Genomic DNA, 23,749 nt, shown 5'->3' on the forward strand with positions numbered 1-23,749 from the left:
ATGACAAGAGTCCACATTGCACATCCCAACCTTGTATTTGGGAACATCTCCTGTGGATGTGAACTCCCACGACCAAGGCACTGTCCAATAAAGATGTGCAACGCGTCAAGGGCTGATTTGCCAAACCTGGTTTAACGTAACCTCCTTTGTATGCCATTGAATTATGGAATGGGGAGAATGGACTCGATAGTCGAGACTCCCAATAACCCTTATGGTTTAACAAAAGTTAACCAAGGGTCAACTTATAAAGCCATTGACAGTTATGGGCTTAGAAGCTGCTACAGCGTTGCAATGCCAATCAGGTGCGGATTTCTTTTGATGCTGAAGTAATAGTAAAGAAGTTAAACCTTCTAATAATGGAACACACATGGATGGATGAAGTGCATTTTGGGCGGATCTTGTATCGCCAAAGTCGGTTTAGGGATTTAAAATTTATTTATATATCTAGAACTAACAACACTTTACTCATCTTCTAGCTTATTATGCTTGTAAATATCAAAGACATTGTTACCTTGTACAAATTTACTCGCAATATAATTTCTATCACCACTCTTTTGCCTGGAAAAAAAGTCGAGGATTCCCAAACGAAGAAGGAAATGACTTTTTTGATTTTTCACCGTTCCGGAGCGTTTGTCAAGTCTTTTTAAGTGGTCTTTCAAGCTTTTTCAAAGCTCGGAAGACCTGGTTTTGAGCCTTTTTCGTTTGATAATCAAAAGACAGGAAGCCGAAAAGACATGCCCCCCCAAAAAGCTTGACAAAGCTCAGATTTGTCTTAAATCCGAAAGCTTCGAAAAACCCTCGTTTCCTCTCTGAGTGTTTTGGCTAAACGAATCTGCACCAGGTATGAATTCCTCCTTCCTCTTCTTTCTTCTTCGATCCAATTCTCTACTCGTACAGTCGTACCTCAGTTCCTTTCAGATCTGATCTCTCCCCAGCAAGTTGCATTAATGTATCAGTGCACCGGGTTGGCATGAATGTCTTGAACCGGACACGTCCGATCTGACGACTCGATCTAGCCCGTCCGAGCTCGTGGACCGGTAGTATTTCTTTCTTTTCGTGTCTTCATCACGGCAAGCAGTGAGCCAGTGAGCCGTTTTTTTTTTTTTTTTTTTCTATTTTTGCTTAGAGAGAGCGATAGATGGGCGAGCAGACGAAGATGAAGAAGGTCTCTCCCACCCGAACCGAAACCCCTTCGCCAAACATATTCATACCGGCCTCGTGGTCTGAAGCTGCCATTTCCATAGTTTATGATTCTATAACTTCACCACCTCCTGTTGCTTTCATTTGCGGTGCCAAGAATAGCGGGAAGACTACCTTTTCCCGCTATCTCCTTAACATTCTATTGCAAAGGTTTGCAGAAACTAGTCCTCTCTTTACTTCTCTGCATTTTCCTGTCTCTACTGATTCCATTCGTCTTAACCATTCATGTTGATTTGGTTTTTCTGTTTCATTATTGTAATTCCTTACTATTTTCTAAAACACTCTCCTCTGAACATTAAATTTAATCTATATATTTCTTCTTCTTCAACGAATTGGACGGGTACAGAAAAGGTAGTTCTTTTGGTTATTCATTTATGTTTTTTTTTTTTTATTATTTCCTATTCCAGATACAAAAGGGTAGCTTATTTGGATACAGATGTTGGGCAGCCAGAGTTTACTCCTCCTGGTTGTCTGTCCCTTAATGTTATTGACAGACAAACTCCAGGTATTCTTTCTCTATACTTTTTTGAAGTTCATCTCCTCTTTTTTCTTTAGTTTTTAATTGCCGGCCTGGATTTCTTGCATCGCCTGCTCTTGCCTGAATTTGTAACTCTATTATTCTCTTTAATTAGTCGTCGTCTCTCTATGCATGTGGAGTTTCTTCTCCTTCCATCATCGGTAATTATTTATTTGTTTATTTTTCTGATAAAGTTTGCTTTTTCATCAGATACGACAATTCCATGTCTCAAAACGCCTGAGAGGTACGAACTTCAATCTTTTACATGATGGTTGTAGCACAGAAATTTTGCATCCAAATGTTGCCATATGTTAGTATCGTTTAAGGCATTATGAAATACAACAATGTAGTGGAATAACATAAATAGTAGGTCGATTATGGGAATGTTTTGCCCTATAGTATTTAGATATAGATTAATTGGAGGGCTTTGCTTTTGGGGGCAGGAAGTTCAAATATTCTAGTCTTAGATTGAGCTGAATGTCAATCACTTTGCACCATATACCACTTGCAAATTTTTATAGGGACCTGTGTTCATGTCCAAGGATTTTGGAGTCCAGTTCATATTAGCATTGGTTGAGTGGGGCTAAATCTTGGTATTGCAAAGTTTTATTTCTTTTTCTTCATTGGCTTTCATTGTAAACTAATAGTTCTTGATTTAAGATAGAGGGAAGGTTGTTTTTCGTACAAAGCATGTGCAACCCATATTTGATATTCTATGCTTATTGTGTACACTTATGCCATCAGACACCTTTAGAAGACATGTTTATCTCATGGTATTTCCGTATTTGCAACTTTGCAATTAGTAGGAGTTGATTAGTGAGACTGAGATCCATAAGGTTGTTGAGGTACTTTTGGTAGGATTATTTTTATTTTTTTTTTATCAATAACTGTGAAATTTCATTAGATTAGAAAAATAATATAGTACAGTGTGTAGAACCAAAGAGAAGATAGTGAGAGATAAAACAACTTATCTCTCCCCTTAGATACACCCCTCCCTTACAATTGTGCCCAGAACAGAACTTGTCGTCCCACTCCTTGTTTTGCTAGAGAATCAGCAAAGGAGTTGGCGCTATGCTTGCACCAGCTGACAGAAACTCCCATTTCCCTTGTTAGCCATCTGAATTTTTTCTTTAGGTAGGATCTTCATGGAGTTCATTCTTTTGCAGTCTTAACAAAATGAAGATTCTGGGCTGTGTGAAAGTTCAAGGGTTTGCCACATATACTAAGATAATCAACAAGGCATGATATCATGGAACTTCCCTTTTGCCAATTGATTGAAGCATATCTTTTATCTTTTTTTTTTTAATTTTTGTTTTTGTTTTATTATTCTAACAATTTGCTCCTTGTGACCCTTTTCTTTCCTTATTTTGTTCCTTCTTCTTGCTCCTGAGTGGGTGGCTTAGATATCTATTGGGCCTTGGGTTTGAGTTCTCTCCTTTTTCCCTTCACTTCTTACCTATCAAAGGAAGGAAAAAAGGGGAAGAAAGTCTTCAAGTTGGAAGTGAGGTTTCAGGAAGGCCCCCAATGTATAGGGCCAATGTTATCTGTTAGAACAAGGTGAAAAAAGGGCTTTCAGATCACAAAGCTTAAGATTGGAAATTGCCATATCAAATTTGGATTTTATGATGTTATTGATGACTATATTATGTTGTTTTATTTGAAGATGTGTTATGATAATTGTCCTGTGCACATGGTCTGAGATTATTCCTTTGATTGAGAGATGGGCATTCTTCATGCCTCAACCTCATCTATTTGGTGAAGTTTATGGAGTTACAAATTTGACCACATAAATTTATTTTTGTACTTTCAGGTGTCTTTTCTTTGGTGATATTTCTTCAAAAAGGGATCCCAAATCCTATTTGAATAATATATTCGCCCTCTATGATTACTTCCGTGCAGAGTACTACATGTCCAATGAGAATGAAAATCTTGGAAAACCTCAGTTGCCTCTTGTTGTTAATACACCTGGATGGGTGAAAGGTATGCATCAATTCTGGAGTTATTATTTGCATTTTATATTCCTTTTTATTTTCTTGGTTTGTGATATTGACTATTGAGTTATTTTGCTTCCCAAAGTTTCATTACTTCTTATAGTGAGTTATTATGCATTTTATCAATTTGACTTGCTTACTTATTAAACTACTAAAAAAATTCTGTTTCCTTGGGTGCAAGGTATTGGTTATGAAATTTTGGTGGAGATGTTGAAGTATATTTCTCCCACACATGTGGTTCAGATGCGCATCTCTGCTGAGAGTAAAAATCTGCCAACTGGGGCATTCTGGCTAGATGCAGATAACGAGGGGGTTGTTAATCTGATTGATCTTAGTGCTGCGCGGCAAGACTCTTTTAATAGATCGTAAGTTCTTAACAATATTCGTGTATACTTAGAACCTCATTAGATCAATCTGGTGTTACACTATCGCTTGGATGTGTATGACTTCCTTGGTCTTCTAAGTCATCTCTCATGTCACACTATTGGAATTCACTTCTACCTGTACTACTGTCCAACTAGAAATCTTTTATCCAAAACCATTTCAAATTTATGCTTGTCTAGAATGAAATCATACAAAAGACAAGTTCAGAGGATTTTTCTTAATTCTTAACTGATATTTAATTCATTTGTCAGAATATGTATATGTTGCCAAGCAACCCTTAACATAGGCTGGGCTTATCCACCTATCCTACTTGATTTATGCATTATATTAAGGCCCAAAACAATGTTCTCTGTTTACTACTTGTTTAGTGAAAGAGTCTGTTAAACCATTTGTTTGTCTTTGTACGTATTGAAAGGTTGCCTCCAGCTCACATGCTAGACTTCTTTTTGTCTCTAATGACCCATCTGTAGATCCATGGCACCTGCCCATTGCTATGCATCCAACCCACTACCACTTTTGAGTTCCCTTCAATGATAATGTATTTTTTCACTATTGTAAATCATTTCAATATTACCACTGTGATATTTGTAGAGTATGTAGTAGTTTCTTTTAAAATTTCCTGATTCATTCAGTTTTTCTTGTTTTATCTGGCAATTAGGGGCTTGAAACTTAATATTTACGGCACTTCTCAATAGAAGTCATTAACTTTGTTTTCCATAACAATGATAATGATAATTGATAATGCTATTTTGTACATCCTATAGGAGTGTTACTACAATTCATCATTCATGCACTTTATCAAGTAAAATACATTCCAGTTTTCTTTCTTTGTGGGTAGATCTGCAATTGTCAAGGGCTGTAATTTTCTTTTCACACATCGTCTCTCTTGTTCTCTATAGGATATTAGTACGAAAGGATGCACATCTTATGCGAGATCTAAAGATCATTGGTTATTTCAGACAATGCTTTCCAAGTGACTTGAATATTACAACCTTAAAGGAACTTGCTCATGCATTGGCTTCTCAACCTCCATATGAAGTCCCTATATCAAGTATTAAAGTTTTACATCTTCATTGCCAGGTTTGGTGCCATTAGATTATGTATTGTAATGTAATTCTTGAGAATTTTTTTTTTTACTTTACATGTGTTTTATCTACCAATTTACATAGGAGTTTGATTTGACTTGTACACATGCTTTCTAGTAACATATTGTATAGAGTTGAAACACTAAATGGGGTTGGGGGTGGAAATATCATAAACATGATAGCATGTTTTTTCCGCATCTTATGATGCTATGATATTCTCCTGTCTTGCCATGCAATTGACAAATTATATGCTAAGATAAATGATTTATTAGTGGGATTTCCAGTTGAATTAGCTGCTCTTTTATTTTCTTACATTAGTAGTGGCAGCTGCTGCTTGGAAGTTTGTTCGTCAGAAGGTGGTGGATGGCAGGCCATGGCCATTGGTTACCACCTCCCTCCATGCTAGAGTTGGGAGTGTCAGGGGATGAAGAGGACCCACATTGAGGGCCTAAAAAACACAGATGAATTTTGTTTTGGAAAGAAATATATGGAATAGCCTTCTGAAAATTCCCAAGTCAGTAAACCCTGGCCCTCTGCTAATACTGAGTTATGGCAAAGCTCGGATGCATTTGGGACCAGCCTTAGCATTTCCAGATCTAAATGAGTTGCCCAAGTTTACTCAAGTTTTAGACTTGAGAAGATCTAGTGTGTTTGGACTTGGTGACTTGGCTGAGACAGTTAGTCCCACCTTTCCTAATCACATGTATAATATATCTAAAACCCCACTCCCCCTTCTTCAAATTGAAACCTTCTTTTAAATATGCTATTCAGTTTCTTTCTCATAATTAGATGCTCATATTTTATATGTTGTTATGCTAGGTCCTAAGTAGTGAAATATTTCACAGCTTGAATGCAACCATTGTTGGTTTGGCTATTAGTTCTGAAAAGCCTACACAATCTGAGATGTGCGCACCTTGGTGTGTTGGTCTTGGTAAGTTCTATCCTAAAATAAACCTTTCCCCCTATGCTTCTCTTTCATATTTCCCTGTGTACTTCTTAGCTGTGCTACTTCACAAGAAAAAGTAGGGGCTTTTGATGGACATGTTTTAAATTAGATGCACATAAATAAGGTATCTCCTTTTCTAAATAAAGGGACCATTACCCAATCATTATGCCAAACCTACAATCTGGCAAAATTTTCACAAAGTGGCCACTTTCAGACTTGAGCCCAAGATCTCATGCATGTCAGCCCAATATTGCATAAGCAAACTTTTTCTGAGATATCTCAACAGGGAAAAAATATATATTGTTTTGGTGTGGAGGAAACAAGACTGTTATACATCACTTTTCTGAACCATTATCTCTGTGAAAAGCATGAAATGTGTTCGCACTCCCCAATTTGGGTTGAATAACTTGCAACATAAAATCCTGAATGGCTTTCTGCTGATGAGGGATGGTTGATTAGTGCATTTCAGTATTTTGACAGTGCTGGTATGCATAATAGATTGTTTATTTGCAAAGTTGAGATTCTGCTGCCACTCAAGCTAATTAGTTATACAACCTTGGGTTATAATTCTTACATCACAAAGTACAGACAAGGCTTTTTATTCAATACAATTATGTTACCATACTATACAGCTACTGTAAAAACTCTCCCTGCAAGTCTTCTTATTCCATGTATATGTTTGCACTCTTTTATATTTTGATAGATAACAGTCAAATTTTATTAAAGACTAAAAACAGATATGTACAAGATTCCAAGCATCCCCATAGTGAGTAGAGGTTCCCCACAACTAGAAGTATATGAAGTAAAAGACAGCACCATAATATCATGCTACTACATTCAAATCCCCCATGAATCCCCAAAAGAGTTCATTCCTCTCCACCCCTTGTTTTGCCAATGAATCAACAACAGCAAGCTCATTTGTTGATCTATGCACCCATCTTCTACAACTCTGTCCCTAATCAACAACCTGATCTCCTTCATTACATTGATACATTCCTGTGTTTCCACAAATCTTGATTTTTTTAACCACTGTACAACTACTTTGGGGTCACCTTCTAAAATCAGATTCTGTACAACTGCACTTATGTCTGCCTCTATGGAATTTCCTCTGCCAATGGAACCTGAAAACAGAGCCACGACATTACCTCATGCATCCCTAAAAGCCCCCCAAAACCCTGCTGGTCATGGGTTGCCTCTGCCACATCCATCAAAATTCATTTTCAGTGAACCTTCTCGGGGTGGGGGACCAAAGAGCTGAAACTAGAGGCTTGTGTAGAGATGTTGATACTTGATACTGTTTTCCAATTTCTTACAATGTCATCTGCTGTGAAGGGATCAAACCAAGTCAAGGTCTTCACCCAATGGACAACCCATATTGTAACCAGCTCAGTAATGTTCTTACAGTTCCTTGCTTCATTGTTGAAAATTCTCCCATTCCTTTCTTCCCAAACTGTCCATAGGATGGCTGCTCTCATACACCTGCATAACAGTCTAGCTCTTCTTGTATGGAAACTGAGAAAAGATGGTTGAAATAGCCCACTTAAGGTAGAAGGAGGTGTCCACCTGAGATCAAACAACTTAAGAAACCACTCCCAGATTCTTACCACAAAAGAGCAGGAGATAAGCAAGTGGTAAATATCTTCTCCATGAGCCAAACATAAAGGACAAGTGTGTGGTGATAGAAACCACCCTGGCCTTTTCTTCTAGATATTCTCAGAAGTGTTAGTTCTGAAGTGGTAAGCTTTCTAACAGAAGGCGCCTCACCTTGGGTGGCACAGGTCCACTCCAAACTTCATGAACGGGAAAGGATAAGGAGGAAGAAGAGGTCAGAGAGGATGAAGAAAGTAAAGCATTCAGAAAAGAGCTGCAAGAAAAAAGAACCAGAGGAAGAGGGAGTCCAAATCCTCCTGGCAGACTTGGATGGGTCAAGAATCACACCATCCAGGACTTTAAGGAGTTCAATTACTAGGAGGGTGTCCAATTCCCTTAAACCCCTATTCATAAAAAAAAAAAATCACTTAAACCCCTTCTGAAACTGAGATCCCAATCCAAGCCCACCCAGGAAGACAACACTTGCTATGAAACTAAAGTATGCTTGAACAAGGACAGATTGTACAAGCTAAGATAAAGATTTTTGAGAGTGGATTCCTCTACCCAAAGGTCTTCCCAAAATTTGACTTTTCTCCAGAGCATAGGTCATACCAAATATGGCTCAGAAAAATGGGAGCGTACCCACAATAAACTTCCAAGGAGAAGCTAAAGTAGTTCTTCTTGCAGCAAACCAGGGACCCAACCATTAGGGTCGACACCATGATCCATGAATAGTTCTGATGACCAAATGCCACAACTTATCAGTATCAATTGGTAGCGTCCACAGCCCTTTGCTTAATAATGACGAAGTCTTCAGCCTCAGATTGTCTAGTCCTAATCCTCCTTTCTTCTCCCTTATCCAAAGTTGCAAACTAAATCCCAGTTGATTAAATGATCGTTATTTGACTCCCCCAATTCCTACAAGAAATTCCTCATTATACTGTCAAGATGCTTGGCCACCAAAGCTGGACCTGGAATCCTAAACGTGAAGAGATAATAGATGAGAAGGTTTTCTAAGGTTGATCTAGTTATAAAGTGATTCTCCCTCCCAATGAGATGTAAGATTTCTTCCAGGTTGTCATTTCTTTAGATAACCTATCCATGATTGGGTTCCAAAAGTTTAAAGACCTAGGATTTCAACCTACGGGTAATCCTAAATACTTAAAGGGCCAGCTTCCCCCCTTGAATAACCCAATATTGAGGCTATTCTCTCTATTTCGGAGTTGTCCATGTTGACACCCACTACACAACTCTTTACAAGTAAGAAAACAATAATTCACCTTCTGTTAGTTTGGTTTTAAGGTAATAGGTGCATTAGAATTTGTGTGGTAATGTTTCACCATAAACGGTAGTAATCTTAAGTTTATTAAACATTTTCAAGAATTTGTTCTTGATGCAAAAAATCTTGTTCAAATGGAACCAAAGACGGGTGCAAACAGACTGGATCATGATCCGATATGATTTCGAATTTGATCTGATTCGATATCCGATAAAATGATCCGAATCGAACTTGAATCCGAGGTTAGAGAATCTAACAGATTTGAATTCAAATTCGGATCATATGGACCTTCTATCAGATCGGGTTTGGATATAGCCCGATTCAAATTTGATCTGATCCATTTGCATACCTAACCAAAGATCAACCAACTCTCTAGCTGATAAATTAGCTAGATAAGGTATAGGTAGGGCAGACTAGTATTCTGTTACTTCCCTCCTGGAGTAGCCATTTGTAATGACTTAATATTTTGTTTCCATACTGTTTTGCCTTCTCATTGAGAATGTGTTGTATCTAGCTTAGCTGTGGGCATGGGTGATTTTCTTTATTCAGCTTTAGTCTGAATTAATAAATCTCTTTTGATCTTGTTAATGATCACACAAAAAATCAAGAATATATTGGTAATAAATTGATGATCCTCTGTTAATTATCTAAGTGCAAATCATCATCTTCATCTAAGCCTTGCCTGAACTGTATGGGGTCAGCTACGTTGATCTTGTTTTTTCATCATTCCATTCTATTCAGTACCAAAGTATCTGAGTGCAAATACACGGATGAATTCAATGTCATTTTCAAATTGTTTTCCCTGGAAAATTTGTCATCTTTGTGTCCAAGTTGCCTATTATTATTGTTTATTAGTCATCCAGCTCAGCATGAATTACTTATGTTGTACTTGTAGGACTATGAACATCCAAAAGGCTCGTTATGTCATTTATCATAAGCTTTATAGTTAAATAGGTTCAATGTTTTCTCCTGACATGCAGAAACTTTAAAACATGTTATCATTCCTATGCAAATTTGCTACTAATGTTATTTTAATGCTGTGGTTCCATACATATTTATGAGCATTTACACACTAGTGCTAATCTAGTTTCCCTTTGCTTGTTTCTCTAACCTGTCCAGTGTCCACTTGTCTTTATCAATACAAATAATTAAAGACTACTTGGAGCTTGACTGCCATTTTCTTTATTTACTTAATGTTGTATTGGATCAGGGATTGTGAGAGGCATTGACATTTCAAAAGGTACATTCTATGTAATTACACCTGTCCCTTGGTGCAGTCTGCAAAAGGTAGATCTTTTTCTACGGGGTTTTATCCAAATCCCAGCTTGCCTGATGCAGGTAATTGTATCTTCCTTGTCCTTTCTCTGAAAACATGGAAGAAATTTTGGGTTATTGCACACACAAATGGGACCAACCTAAGCATTGGTATGTATTAAATGAGAGACACTCCAGTCCTTTGATCAGGTTGATTTTCTGGCCCCAACATATTTCTGATTGGACTTTCAAATGGTGGTCCTGAAGGCCTGAACCCCATGTTGTATGCTTCTTTGTGTAGAATGACATGTTCCCTTGCTGATCAGATTATTCATGTTGGAAACTTGTGTATGCATCTACTGTATTTTATAGATAATGAGGTAAATAGGAGCCTGAGAGGGGTAAGGTGACTTGGGATTAGTCATTCAACGAATTGGAAATATTCTAGGTTAGGAATCATAAATGTTGCTTAACAAAGGACAAAGAAAATTACAGAGAAGCCCAATATAAGGAGACCCGAGTAGCCCCTTGTTTAGCAAGATAATCAGCCAAGGCATTAGCCGGTCTCCCCAACCATTGAAATCTGACTGTCATGTTATGTTTAGTAACTAAGGGGTTGATGGTTTCCTCCATCTCCCCTCCTTAAAGGGGAGGTAGCATCTCGTGCCTCTCCCTAAAATGTACCTTCTTTGGCTATGAATTAATAAATCTTACAATTCACTGATCAAAAAAAAAAAATCATAAATGCTGCTTATAAGTAAAAAATTAAAAATGCCTAGGAATCAGAAAGTCATTAGTCAACAGATTAGATCATAAATATTCAGCAAGTTAGATTGCTTCTGTTCTGTTAAAAATATAATTTTAGTTTTTTCTGAATGCCCTAGTTCTTAAGTATAGACCATGACATTCTTTGCAGGTTCAAGGGTTTATTTCACCTTATATGTCTACAAATGTGCTGCCAACAGATTAGATCCTTGGAATAGATATACAGGTGCTGAGCTGAAAATGTTATAAGGTTATGTTTTGTACCATGCTTTTCCTACCTGAAACGTTGTGTTGGCCAATACAAATTGGCAATAGATATGTGTTGTCACATATGGAAGTCACTTCAATTACAGTGATTAACATACCTTGCTGTTTCTGCCTGAAATGTTGATTTGATGTTTCTGCAAACAGCCTCCCACACGTGTTTTTAAGGTATGCATGTTTCAACTATTAACAGAGTCAAATAACAGTTGTATGCCACTTTGTATTGATCAACCCAAATTGTTTCAGGTAGACACAGCAATATTATCATTTAATAAACCATATATCTTCTTTTCTTTTATCAGATATTAAATCCAGAAAACAATCTTAAGATTCCAAATGATATACAAGTCTTAAAGGAGGGTGCTTAACAAGGTTAGCATGAAGTCTATTATTCAATGCAGGAAGCTCCTTGATCCAGAACCAATTGATGGGCAACAGCACAAAACCAATGTGTGAGGTGTTTTTTTATTCTTTTTCTATTATAAGTTGTAGTGCTTATAAAAGTTTTCCTATATTTGCATTTCCCTATTTTAAATTTTGTTATTGGATTATGGAAGTTAATGAACCCATGAAATCAACTACTCACTTGTACATAGAAAGTGTTAACGAATTCACAGAAATCGCTCCTCAAATCCTTGAACAAGGTATACGATGATGAGGCCAAGCCCTTGTAAGTTGAGTAAACATTAAAACAGTACCAGTTTGAGGTTCCATCATGAAAACTATGACGGATTGAGTGGTAAAGGGGAAAATTGTGCTGACTGAACCAGGTCCCAGCGTGCCATATGTAGCTTCCCCATTAACTCCAACAGGACTGAGTGTTTACTTGTGATAGATTGCCCAGCCCAGCGTGCATGACTGTCTCCAGCCAATCTGAACTCAACTGCAATGGAGGGACATGGTGAGATTAGAATCTTAGTTTTGGTTTTTAAAAATAGCAAAACAAAAATAAAGAAAACACTTAAGCCCTGTTTGCTTTTCGGTAAGTTACTTATCTGGGTAAATGCATTTACCTGGGTAAGTTTTCTCAGGAAAGACTTTTCCAAGTAAGTGCATTTACCCATGTTCTTTTATTTCGCATATGAATAAGGCAATGACTATTTTAGCCATAAAATTCCATTATTAAAAGGAACATTTTTGTCTCATTCAAGTATTGGCAACTTCCCCCCCCCCCCCCCCAAGTGAGAAAGGTATTTATCCACCTAGGATATGAGTATCACTTACCCAAGTATCTGATACCCAGGAAAATAAATTTTCCCTGGTCTCCACATAAATCTGAAAAAAGAACATGGGTTTCTTGATCAATGGGAATCAAAGTCCTGTTGACCAACTTTTCCTCCTCTCACAATCTAAAAGAAGAAGGCCCCCTTACAGAAGGATTTATTAGAGTATTAATAAGGGTGGTAGTCTAGGTCCATATACAGTGGGAATGCATCTTTGACAATTGCAACATCTGAAACCACTACAATCTCGGCATAGTTTTGCTTGATCCTATTGATGCCTGCAATTTTAATCTTTAACAAGAGTTTTGCTAATGGAATTGTCGCTGCATGCAAGCTTTCATAGAATTGTCATTTGGTGTGGGGCCCCGGGTTGTGCAGAATAGAATTTTACTCGTATGGAATTGAAGATCGTATTTGCTGTTGTTGATTAATTTCGACCAGTTTTTACTTTTAGGCTATAAAACACCAGGGCTTCCTTTATTAACCAAGAACACCTGCTCTATTGATCAAGGACGACGGACCAGTCCCTTGATTGTATGATTAATATTCCTATTCTTTGGTGTGAGCCATAGTCCGGTAGTCCCCACTCCCCAGAAGGGATCAACAAACAGGGGATTACATCAGGACTTGTCTGATGCAGTGCTTAGGAGTTAGGAGTTTATGGCAGCAGAAGCAGCTGCAAATAGTCCTCTTTTTCTGGTCAGCGACGATGGGGGGGGGGGGGAGAGACCAAGGCAAGAGGGAGACGATAAGAGGGAAAGAGATTGCATTATGAAATAATTGTAAGGTCAGTTATTGTTGAATAGAACAGAGTGTTGGACAGTTGATAAACAGCAATTGTGTGGCATAAATATATATACTTGGATGGATGAAATGGCAGTGGTTAATAGTATTAACTCCATTACAGATAAATGTAGTTGGATGGAAAAGTTACACAGGGATAACATTAACACTGTCAGGAGCTTTTTTTTTTTATGTATGTATTATCCACCATGTAAATAGAAAACACAATATGTTGGCACATGAGGTAGCTCAAAAAGTTTGTAGGAGCGGTTCAGATCTGCTGTTTCAGCTGCCTCTCCAAGGTTTTGATGTAAACCTTTTTAAATCCATAATATAATTTTCTAGTTTTTGTTTGGTTAAAAAAAGATTTAAAAACTTATGATTTGACAATGAAAATGGGCATTGAACAGGAGGGATTGGTGAAATAGGATTCATGTCATGGTTTTTAAAACTGAACCGGTCAGGGGTCCGGTTATTGGTTCGAACAGTCCGATTGTTCGATTTGAATGGTCGGCCCGTTCTGACAAAAAAAAAATGTAAAAAAATTGATAAACAGCCAAAACTGTTCGAACGGTTCAAACGGTTAACCGGCTGATTCAACGGTTTGCTGACCAAAATCAATAGTTTTGGGGAAAAAAGCGGTTTTGAGAAAAAACGAGACCAGTTCCCGATTTTTCCAATCCAACTGTCCGGTCTGATCTGGTTTTGAAAACCGTGATTCATGTAGCCAAACCCTTCAGGAGAAGGCGTAAATGATGATAATGGTGCTTAAAAAATGCTCCTATGGTATAGTTTTGTTTCAAAACTAGCACGAGAAATGTATTCTTGAGGTGTATAATTGTCATGTGTATATTTTGTTTAAAAAAAAACAAAAACAAAAGCAACTGCTGCATTCGTAAAAACAATATTATTTTGCTGATGTGGCAGCTGCCATTTTTCAAAATAAAATCATGCATACCGGTGAACATCCACTTAATTATTTATCTTTTGGTTCAAAAACATAATTTTTTTTCTAATTGATTTAATGTCATGTTTCATAAATTATACAACATTCATATAGAAATTGTCTTATTTTTGGTATTCACACATTACAAGGGAATTAAGGGGACATTGATATATGTGGTGTGAGATCATTTTGATAGGCTGTTGGAATGAATTTTGTTGACAGGTGATCCAGACTCACAGTTATGCAGACCTGATCTTGACCCTCCATTGTAGGAGGGATGTTGAGTGACAATTTCAGTGATTGGGCCATCCAAAATAGAAATTTTATTAATATTTATTAAAAAATAAATACATCAAATCAGTAATAGAAATTTTAATTGAATACCTACTCTCACTTTTCTTATTTTATTTAATACTTTTGGTACAAATTCATTTGAACGCGAGTCTGAATGATCCATAGGAACTTTGAACCAACACTTTAGGAGAGTGTACAAGAGATTTTGGTGTAAACCACATAATGGAAAATATTTTTATTTTCTTTTAAAAAGACATTCAATATTTCTTAATGAAAAAAGGAAAACAATTTGATTCAAATACTCTATGTAGGTAAATTTTGTGCATCTCTATACCATACTTATCACATCATATATTAGAGTTTTATTTTTTAAGCCCAAATGTATTAGCGCTTAAAAAAAAGTTATAATCTTATAATTCTTTATAGGGAAAATTCCCGATCAATATCCTGTACTTTGGCTCTAGTGCCAATTTGGCCCCCAAACTTTAAAATGCAACAATCCAGTATCCAAACTTTCAAAATGTGACAATTCAATACCTAAACTTTCAAAATGTGATAATCTAGTACCTGATGTTAATCAGTCGTTAAGTGATTTGAAAAGTCAAAAATGCCCTAATAATGCAATCTAATTCTCTTTATCAAGCATCTAAGCATTGACAATAAAATGAATAGTCCCAAATTCTAGATTCTTCTAAACAGTCGCCAACTTTTTTAAATAGAAGTGGCTAACTTGCTAAGATTTGGGACTGTTTAGTTTTTTGTCAATGTTTGGATAGTTCATAAAGAGAATTAGATGCCACTCGAAGGGCATTTTTTACTTTTCAAATGTCACTTAACGGTTGATTAACGGACTAGTTAACGGCAGGTACTAGATTGTCACATTTTGAAAGCTTGAATACTAGATTGTCACATTTTGAAAGTTCAGATAGTGAATTATCGCATTTTAAAATTTAGGGACCAAATTGTCACTCAAACCAAAGTACAGGTACTGATCAAGAATTTTTCCTTCTTTATTATACATGTATTCAATACCAAACGCTCCCAATACTGTCCTAGCGAATTAGTTGTTGGGATATAGTTGGTAGCATATCTCAACTAAAATTACACGTGTCGGTTGCCTTGAGATACTAGGATACGATACGTCCGATATTTTGAACCGTTTAAGTCGAGAGAATTTTGATGTATTCGTACCATACGTCACGTGTCCTCTTTACAGCTTAAGAAGCAGAATAAGAAACCCTGGTGGTGGAAGAAGGGGATCAGGACTTTCAACAACCACCCGTGTCCAAATGGTGACGAACCGTTTTTTCAGGCATGAAAACGTGAATTTTCCATTAATAACCAAACTGCCACAAAAGTAAACATCAAAACCCTCTTGGCTTGGGCTGCAGATCATCTCCTGCACTCTCCTCTGCCTTCTCTCAGGGAACGGAAGATCATGGTCTTGGTTCGGTTCTTCTAGTTCCAGCCTAGATCATGATCTTTTGTTTTACTTGCATTTCTCTATAACCTTTTTCTTTTTATTTTACAATTTTCCTTCTTGATAGCTCTTCTGTCGTTTTATAATCTAATCTGCTTTTTTGATTCATTGCCGGGCTTTTTTTTCCTGATTTCTGGTTTGAATTGCTGTTTCTTTCCTGATTGATTCAGAGTTTCTTTGTTTCTTGTTTTTCTTAAAGAGTTTAATTAATTAAGACATGGGGTCTACATCATTCAAGCAGTTCGAAGAACAGAAGCTTAGAAAATTTCCATATTTTTTTATCTACGCTTTATTCGAATGGATTTTGATAATCCTGCTGATTATCGATGGCCTGATTGCTTTTGCTGCCAATGAATTTGCCCGGTTCTTCGGAATGAAAATCCCATGCCTGTTCTGTTCGAGGATCGATCATGTTCTTGCTAGCAGAGATCCTTATTTTTATTACAACGACTCGATCTGTGAAGCTCACAGGAAACATGTGTCGTCCCTTGTGTATTGCCATGTTCACCGCAAACTATCTGATATTCGACAAATGTGCGAGGGTTGTCTCCTTTCTTTTGGTAGCGAGAATAAGTCTGACTATGAGACATGCAAATCTCTGGTTGGGATATTGGGCAGAGATATTAGATGCTCTGTCGAGGATGGTCGCAGAATTCATTTGAGATTGCCGTGCAGAGGGAATATGGACACTTCGCAGGTTGAGAAAAGCAGCATGCATCGGTGTTCTTGTTGCGGGGAGCCTCTGAGGATTAAGCCCTCATTTCGACGGGGATTCCTTCCGTGTCTTCCATCGAATGAGTGTGATTTTCCTCAAGCTCCAGCTTCTTCTCCAATCAAGGCAAACGATGAAGAACCACGCGGCTTCGATCAGGTTCAGATACCCCTTATTCGATACACCGAAGCAAAATTAGTGTCAGACACCGAATCAGAGATTCCAGAGGATGATGAGAGCTTAAGCACAATAACTGAAGACAATCAATGTATGTAAGATGATAATTTTCTGGGTTGTTCCCACCTATAATTTTCCGTGATATGTTGTCATTCATTTTGTGGATGCATTTTGTCTAATAGGTAGGGAAGATGTCAAAGGCGCCATTGTGCCGTTCATTACAGAAAACGAGGATTTGAATGAAGATCCATGCAAGACACCTAATCTTATCAGAGGAAACAAGTTGCTTGGAGTCACAGTCGCAGACTCAGCAATATGGCTTGCTAAACTTCCTAGGAAGCTGCAAACTGAAAAGATAGAATCAGGTGCAGAGTCCTGGGAAGGAATTGCTATAGGTGAAGGAGATGATGAGGCCACCCTGGATTGTCAGAAGAGACAGGTCCGCGTTGATCGCAAGTTCTTGATTGCCTTATACACGGAACTAGATAAAGAAAGAAGTGCTTCTGCAGTCGCTGCAAACCAGGCAATGGCCATGATTACCCGGTTGCAGGCAGAGAAAGCAGCAGTTCAGATGGAGGCCTTGCAATATCAGAGAATGATGGAGGAACAGACCGAGTACGAACAAAAGGCCTTGCAAGTTGTCAAGGATCTACTTAAAATGAGAGAGGGCGAAATCAGGGCTTTGAAGGCGGAGCTGCAGGCTTACAGAGAGAAAGAACATGGAATTGGTGCACTTGAGGCACAAACTGATGATGGTTGCGTTAATTACTTAACTCGATCTGATTCATCAGTCAGTTCATGTTCAGAATGGGGTAGCCCTTTAGCTTATTTCAATGAAATGGAATTTTACGGGGAAAATGGACATTATTTTGTTCAAAGTGTTCCGTCACAGGAAGAGAGTGGAGAGAGAATTATTGATGAACCGCTCTTAGATTTTTAAGGTGAGAGATTCTATTCACTCCTCTACAGGTGATGGGCTTCATTTCTTTCTGCCCAGTTCTAACAACATTAACCTTAACAAAGAATACGGAGGTGATATTCAAAGTTATTATAGTTTTTTTTCATTGTTTCGGTCCTAATGTAACTGAGTATCAAATGTTTTTTCTATTGTGGCAGGAGATGCAAGTATAACATCCTAACCAAAGAAATATGTAAACTAAGTGAGAGGTTAGAGGCCCTTGAGATAAATAGAGAGTTCTTAAAGCATTCTGTCCGATCACTTCAGAATGGTGGTGAAGCGGTACAGCTTTCTGAGGGAGATAGTCCAACATCTACGGGAGCTTCAACAGTTAGAGAAAAAGCCCTAGGAGAGCGTTTGTTCTTGAGGTTCGTCTCGTCCCATTTGTTTTGCTGATGACTACCTTCTTAAGGGCCTGTTTTTGCTTTTTCTGTAGGCACTTGATGGTATGATATTTTGGCTGATTGAAAAGCACAATATGGCAAGAAATAATGTACTGATTACCAACCTAATTGATAATGCACGGTGAAAAAAGAATGAGAAGGAAAAAAAACATATAAAGGAAAAGAAAAAAAAGAGAAAAGAACAAGGATTTTAAGTAAACCTCAAATGCTATTCAGTTATTCTCTCTGGTAGGCACCACTAGAATTGGCTAACTTATTTAGTGTGTGGTTCCTTATATTTAGCAATGAAAAAGACTATTGTGTCCCTTTACTTTTCGTTATTGCAAACTACATAATTTTTATTGACAAGGCTAGTGACAGCATAGATGCAGAGATTAGGATTTCAAAGGAGTCTTTCGATTCAAAGGTTTCAAAATTAGGATTTCAAATGACTTATACTTTTCTTTTTTCCTACATTGGTACATTTCTTTTGTTACCTTTTAAAAAATGACAAATAAGTCACTTGTTTTAATTCTAACAAGAAGTCCCAAAAAGTCATTATAGAATCCCTAAATTGTCTATTAGAGAAGCTCTTAATGTATAAGCTTCTGATTAAAAAAAAAAACTTACCCCAACCAAGGATCCTGTTTTCATTACTCTATAAGGACCATATCATTTGCCAAGTTGTAGGTCCCCAGTCCCACAAAATAGAAAACTTCTAAAGGGTTTTACAATTCTTAAATATGTTAAACTAAAAAAATTAATTATTAGTCTAAATTAATTAAAAATATATTTGAAATCAAATAATTGATTTTTAAAGTAGTTGTGTGATGTGAAATGCATTTCCTCTTAGGGAAAAAGAAAAAGGGTGGGTGGGGATGATGAACACCAAAATTTTGAAAATCAATCGAGTTAACTTCATCCATTAAAAAACCCCAAAAACTCCTCCCCCCCGCCGGGTTATGAAAAGCTTACCTTGTGTCATAGTTATTATGTAAAGATATGTCCATAAATCTGTTTCCCCAATAGGTTTCCTAATGAAAAATAATAACCCAATCAAAAAACAGGCTGCACGTTAATAGCAGTCTCTCTGTTAAAAATTACTGGAAATAAGTACCTGGAAACTAATTTTCAATTGAAAGAGAGCAACAAAGGAATTGCTGTTTCAAATACCATTCCATCTCTTTTTCTAAATCGACCGTTCTAACCTATTAGTCTTTATTGAACAGGGTTTTGTTTTCATTGAGTTGGGTTTCAGGCCTATTTCGATTTCCACTACCAGTGGTAAGATCATTGTATTTTAATAGCAAATACTTTTTTTATCTTCTTTGATATCATTAACATATGTTTTTTTATATTCTTTTTCATAAATTGTATTAACTACATTTTTCTTTGCAAAATTGCAATAGTTTGTTTGTGGTCTTTCTGGAGGTTTATTTGTTGTGTTTTATGAATTACTGCTTCTTCCTTTCTCCTCTATATGTTATTTGTTCAGATCTGTTAAAACAGATTGTTTAATTGTATCAAATTCTGTGTTATATTTAAGTGTAATAAAATAAGAGAAAGAACCACATAGTGCTTCAATTAGGATAGAAATTAAGTCAGTTATGTGAAATCATCATTGTCTTCTAGGCTATGTCCCAATTATATGTGGTTGGCTAGATGAATCCTCTGTTCTTCCATTTTGTTCTATTCAATGCCGGATCCATTGTTAAAATCAATTATGTAAAATGCCCAACAAAAACATTTCATACAATCTTTACACCAATATAAGACAATTTCAACAAATAAATATTTTATTCATTGACTAGAATTCTATAAATTCTTTCTCGTTATTACTCCTTCCTCCCTGATGCTGCCACAAAAAAGGGAGAACCATATCTATTCCCATTAATGTACAAGAGAGAAAGATTGTTAAGATAAGGCACCCGAAGTTGTGATGTATGTTCAACTTTGATATGCAAAACTTAAACTTTAACCTCAGGGCATTCTCCTTAAGCATCATTTAAAGGTTTAAGCCTCGAGCAATTTTAAATTAAAAATCTTTGATCTCATATGTTTTTCAATGACATGTTCTAAATATTATATTTTAGAATATGCATCTTTCTCAGTCCAAAGAAAATATTTGTCGTCTCTTATAAGTAGTGCTCAGCTGACGAAATGAAAGTTGTCATTGCATACATAGAAATATGAATTCTGTCTTTCTGTACAGGCATAAGAGCAAGAATGAGTGCAAGGACGGCAGGAAGTTGAAAGAAGCCTTTGAAGGTAAACTCCCATCCCCATCTTGCATTATGCTTAAGAATAACTGCTGAATTGACACCCTTTTAGTTCTTATTAGGATGCAGGGAGAGTGTAGATATGCTAGATAAGGTACATATAAGGGTGCTTAAAATTTTGTACCTGGTGACGAACTACTTGTTAATGGTGAGCTCGAACAACTTGCAACGCTCCAGGACATTAGGCTGTTCAGATAATGTTCAGTTTTGTTGTATGAAAACTGTTGTTTCCGGTAATGATTCAATTGATTGGTTATATTAATGAATTTATATTCTTAAGGAGCCTGAATTTATTCTTGATCTCCTCTCATCAAATATCAATATGGATGCGGATCACTTCCTTGTATTTTGGGTGATTTGTGTCAGTCTGAGAGCTATTAAGAGGCACTAGAGATGACAGTTGCCTACAACCACATCTTTACCTACTCGTACATATAGCTTGTCGTGGTGTTTACAGTTTACCTTGAGCCTGTGAAGGATACTTCTTATAAGGACAAGAATAATGACAGACGCTTTCAGAAAAGAGAAAGGACGAACGAACTTCGCATAAAAGGAAATATATAAAGAGACATAATAGGACCAGTGATGGTACTTGAGGATTAAGTTACACTTTCCAACCATTTATATTTTTAACCCAAACAATAATGTAATCTGAAAGTTGGACTTGGTTGTGGTAAGCGGTTTTCTATAGGACAAGGACAGCCATGAGAACCACCAAAAACTATAATGGGTTTGTCAGCTCATGGAGTCACTATTGAAAAGAAAGCTGGATGATCTATTACTTAACAAATTTATATATTGTGACTATATTGTCTGTCAACAATCTCAAGAAAAGTGATATAATAGAGAGCTTTGGAGATTGTCTTGCATATGGAAATACTGAAAGCGAGGGTGGGCGTGCTGCATGGACAATGGCAATGTTATTGTTCTAAAATTTGCAGATTTGTTGTCGAATGACCAGGCTAAAAAGCATATTATTAAAAATTTAAAATTGAGCCTTACAAAGTCAGACCTCATAATCCTGATTAATAATAGGATCTATTCTGGATCGATTTCTTACAGACCACATAAGTTCTGGGTTGGGGTGTTTTCTTATCGGGTTGGAACTGGGTCTACAGTGAACGGGCCCAGTCCTGACCCATTGATAGTTCCACATATGAGGTAACATTAACACATTTGTATTTTGCTGTCTTTCTTCTCATTTCAAAAGATTTGAGACTCAAAACAGACAGCTGCGACCTGCGAGCGGTTCCCATGTTTTGAGACTAAAGTATTTTATTAGCCCTCTATTTCTTAAAATTTATTTTTCAGACTAAACAGTTATTATTTCTGTCACTTTGTAACGAAACCATTGTTTCACTCCCAAAAACGGTTGAATCAGTCAATGATCCATTGACCTGGGTGGTCAAACTATCAACCCGTTGATCAGGATGGTCGAATCATTGACCCATTCGATAATTTTTTACCTTTTTGTTTAATTATTTTTAAATTTTTAAATTTTTTGTCAGAATGGCCCATCCATTCGAACTGGACAATCAAACCATTGACTCAAAATCCGGTGGTCAGAATGGTTCCTATTCTAAATCGTTTTTTAAAACATTGTTTAAAATTAGGGGTTTTTACCGTTCAATCCACCCCTAGGTGGAGCTAGGATTTCTAGGGATGGACTGAAATCCTGCCCATGAATTGATGCCGGATTCATGGACAGGATGCAGTTTATAGGGGGAGGGGGGCTACTAGTAGACAAGGAATGGGCTGCAATTCAGATTTCTGAAGGGGATTGCAGTCCAAAAATCCCTTAAAATTATTAGGCTCACATTTTTTTGATATAAGTGATCTCGTATCTGTGACCAATTTTAATTGCGGAACAAAACATCAATGCAAGAATTACCTTTGCCAGAAATTGGGACAATCTGATAACCCTAAACATTCATTACTCGTCCTGTTCCATTACATCCCCTAGATGCAGCAATCCTAATCAAAGAATTGGGTATACATAAACCAAACTAGTCATTGATTGTCTCACAGGAATCCCCTGGAAAATACAAGGCCTCACTCGAGACTATGACACATCTAGAATATCACAAATGATTTAGACACATTAGTCTTGAGGGCAGTCCGGCAATGAATCTCCTTGCGAACCTGGATCCCTGCCATTCTAGAGGATAAGCTTGGAGTTCCAACTTCCAAGGCTCCTGGGGTGCATTGGGTTTTGTTCAGTGATCCCAGTGGTTTTCTTTGGCCACGATTGGGTTGGGCTTTCCTGAATGTCCAAATTCAAAAAAAAAAAAAAAGCCTCCTGAAAAGTACAAAATGTAATTAAATAAAACATTACATGAAAGCTTAATGCAAATAGATTAATGCCCCGTTTGGCACATATTTCCGTGCAGGTTGTTGGTTGTTAGAAGCCAGGTAGCTTGCGTTTTAGCCTTTTTCCCATTTGGTTGTGGGAAGATATAGCCTGGAAAGACTGCCCCAAAAGGATGGGCGAAGCTTAATTCAATTTTATTTCAGGAAGCTAGAAATTGAATTTATTCCCTTTTTTCATCTTATCTTTGTGTGAAAAGACATGTAAAAAGATGCACTGCCAATCAAACGGTCTGGAGCTGCCAAAATCTTAATGTAAAAGCTCATTATGTCTTTTAATTGTCAAATATTTCAAAAGATCTTTCAAAGAAGACTTGTTACATGACACTTAAATTTAATATTTGAAAACCTATCAGCAAAATAGTTTTTGTTATATGCTCAGAGAAAAGAAAAATGCTGCTGGATAAAATTAACTGAAATGTAATTGGTAACGGAGGTTTGGTTATCGATCCAAAATCTTATAGAACCAATTCAATATGTAATTCAATATCAGGCACTTCTCTGATACATGTGCAAGATGGTAGTTAAAATGTCTCGGTTGTTATTGTAGCTACAAGAGAAATTAATTACAGAATGAACAGCATGGCCAAGTTTCTCACTCCTGCATTAATAGAATTCGGATTTCTTTCTTACATCAACCTCGTAGCACTTACAACTGTGTATTGAAAATATCTCGCCATGAATAAAAACATATAAATAGTAGAAAAATTTTTAATACACAGCTGCAACATGCTGTGTGAAGAGGAAATCGGAACTGGATCAATGGTATACTTGTTTTTCAAGGAAACAGGACTTATGGCAGAGAGAGAGAGAGAGAGAGTGGTGGTCACATGCGACCCCCAATGAAATACGAACAGGCCAGTGTTTTAAGC

The 23,749-nt window shown here is 37.0% G+C and overlaps 2 protein-coding genes across 12 annotated transcripts; both read left to right on the top strand.

Annotated features, from left to right (window-relative positions):
- The first annotated feature begins 682 nt into the window (after nt 1-682).
- On the top strand, nt 683-11,867 carry LOC104596266 (Pre-mRNA cleavage complex II protein family). Of its 6 annotated transcripts, none has more exons than XR_735023.3 (11): nt 683-1,350; nt 1,608-1,705; nt 1,928-1,961; nt 3,528-3,697; nt 3,890-4,073; nt 4,992-5,172; nt 5,997-6,108; nt 10,203-10,330; nt 11,163-11,261; nt 11,423-11,443; nt 11,578-11,867. XR_735023.3 is itself a non-coding variant. In XM_010257360.3 (10 exons), exons 1-9 carry the CDS (start codon nt 1,139-1,141, stop codon nt 11,214-11,216), a joined length of 1,173 nt encoding a protein of 390 aa, XP_010255662.1. In that variant the 5' UTR covers nt 683-1,138; the 3' UTR covers nt 11,217-11,237; nt 11,677-11,867. The 6 variants fall into 6 exon arrangements, 2 of the variants coding, with proteins under 2 accessions (XP_010255662.1, XP_010255658.1); XR_735021.3 differs by having other exon boundaries at nt 684-1,037; nt 1,127-1,350; nt 11,163-11,443; XR_735022.3 differs by having other exon boundaries at nt 685-841; nt 1,127-1,350; nt 11,163-11,443.
- A 4,031-nt stretch (nt 11,868-15,898) lies between these two features.
- On the top strand, nt 15,899-20,799 carry LOC104602809 (putative myosin-binding protein 5). 6 transcript variants are annotated; one of them, XM_088900547.1, is made up of 6 exons: nt 15,899-16,981; nt 17,073-17,831; nt 18,007-18,216; nt 19,461-19,515; nt 20,444-20,499; nt 20,563-20,799. In XM_088900547.1, the coding sequence occupies exons 1-2, from the start codon at nt 16,219-16,221 to the stop codon at nt 17,828-17,830; spliced, it is 1,521 nt and encodes a 506-aa protein (XP_088756673.1). In that variant the 5' UTR covers nt 15,899-16,218; the 3' UTR covers nt 17,831; nt 18,007-18,216; nt 19,461-19,515; nt 20,444-20,499; nt 20,563-20,799. The 6 variants fall into 6 exon arrangements, with proteins under 6 accessions (XP_088756673.1, XP_088756674.1, XP_088756675.1 ...); XM_088900548.1 differs by having other exon boundaries at nt 20,573-20,799; XM_088900549.1 differs by having other exon boundaries at nt 20,580-20,799.
- Nucleotides 20,800-23,749: the final 2,950 nt, after the last annotated feature.

The sequence above is a fragment of the Nelumbo nucifera genome, chromosome 3 (genome assembly GCF_055504915.1).
Source record: "Nelumbo nucifera cultivar China Antique chromosome 3, China Antique-T2T, whole genome shotgun sequence".
In the NCBI taxonomy this organism is placed as follows: Eukaryota; Viridiplantae; Streptophyta; class Magnoliopsida; order Proteales; family Nelumbonaceae; genus Nelumbo; species Nelumbo nucifera.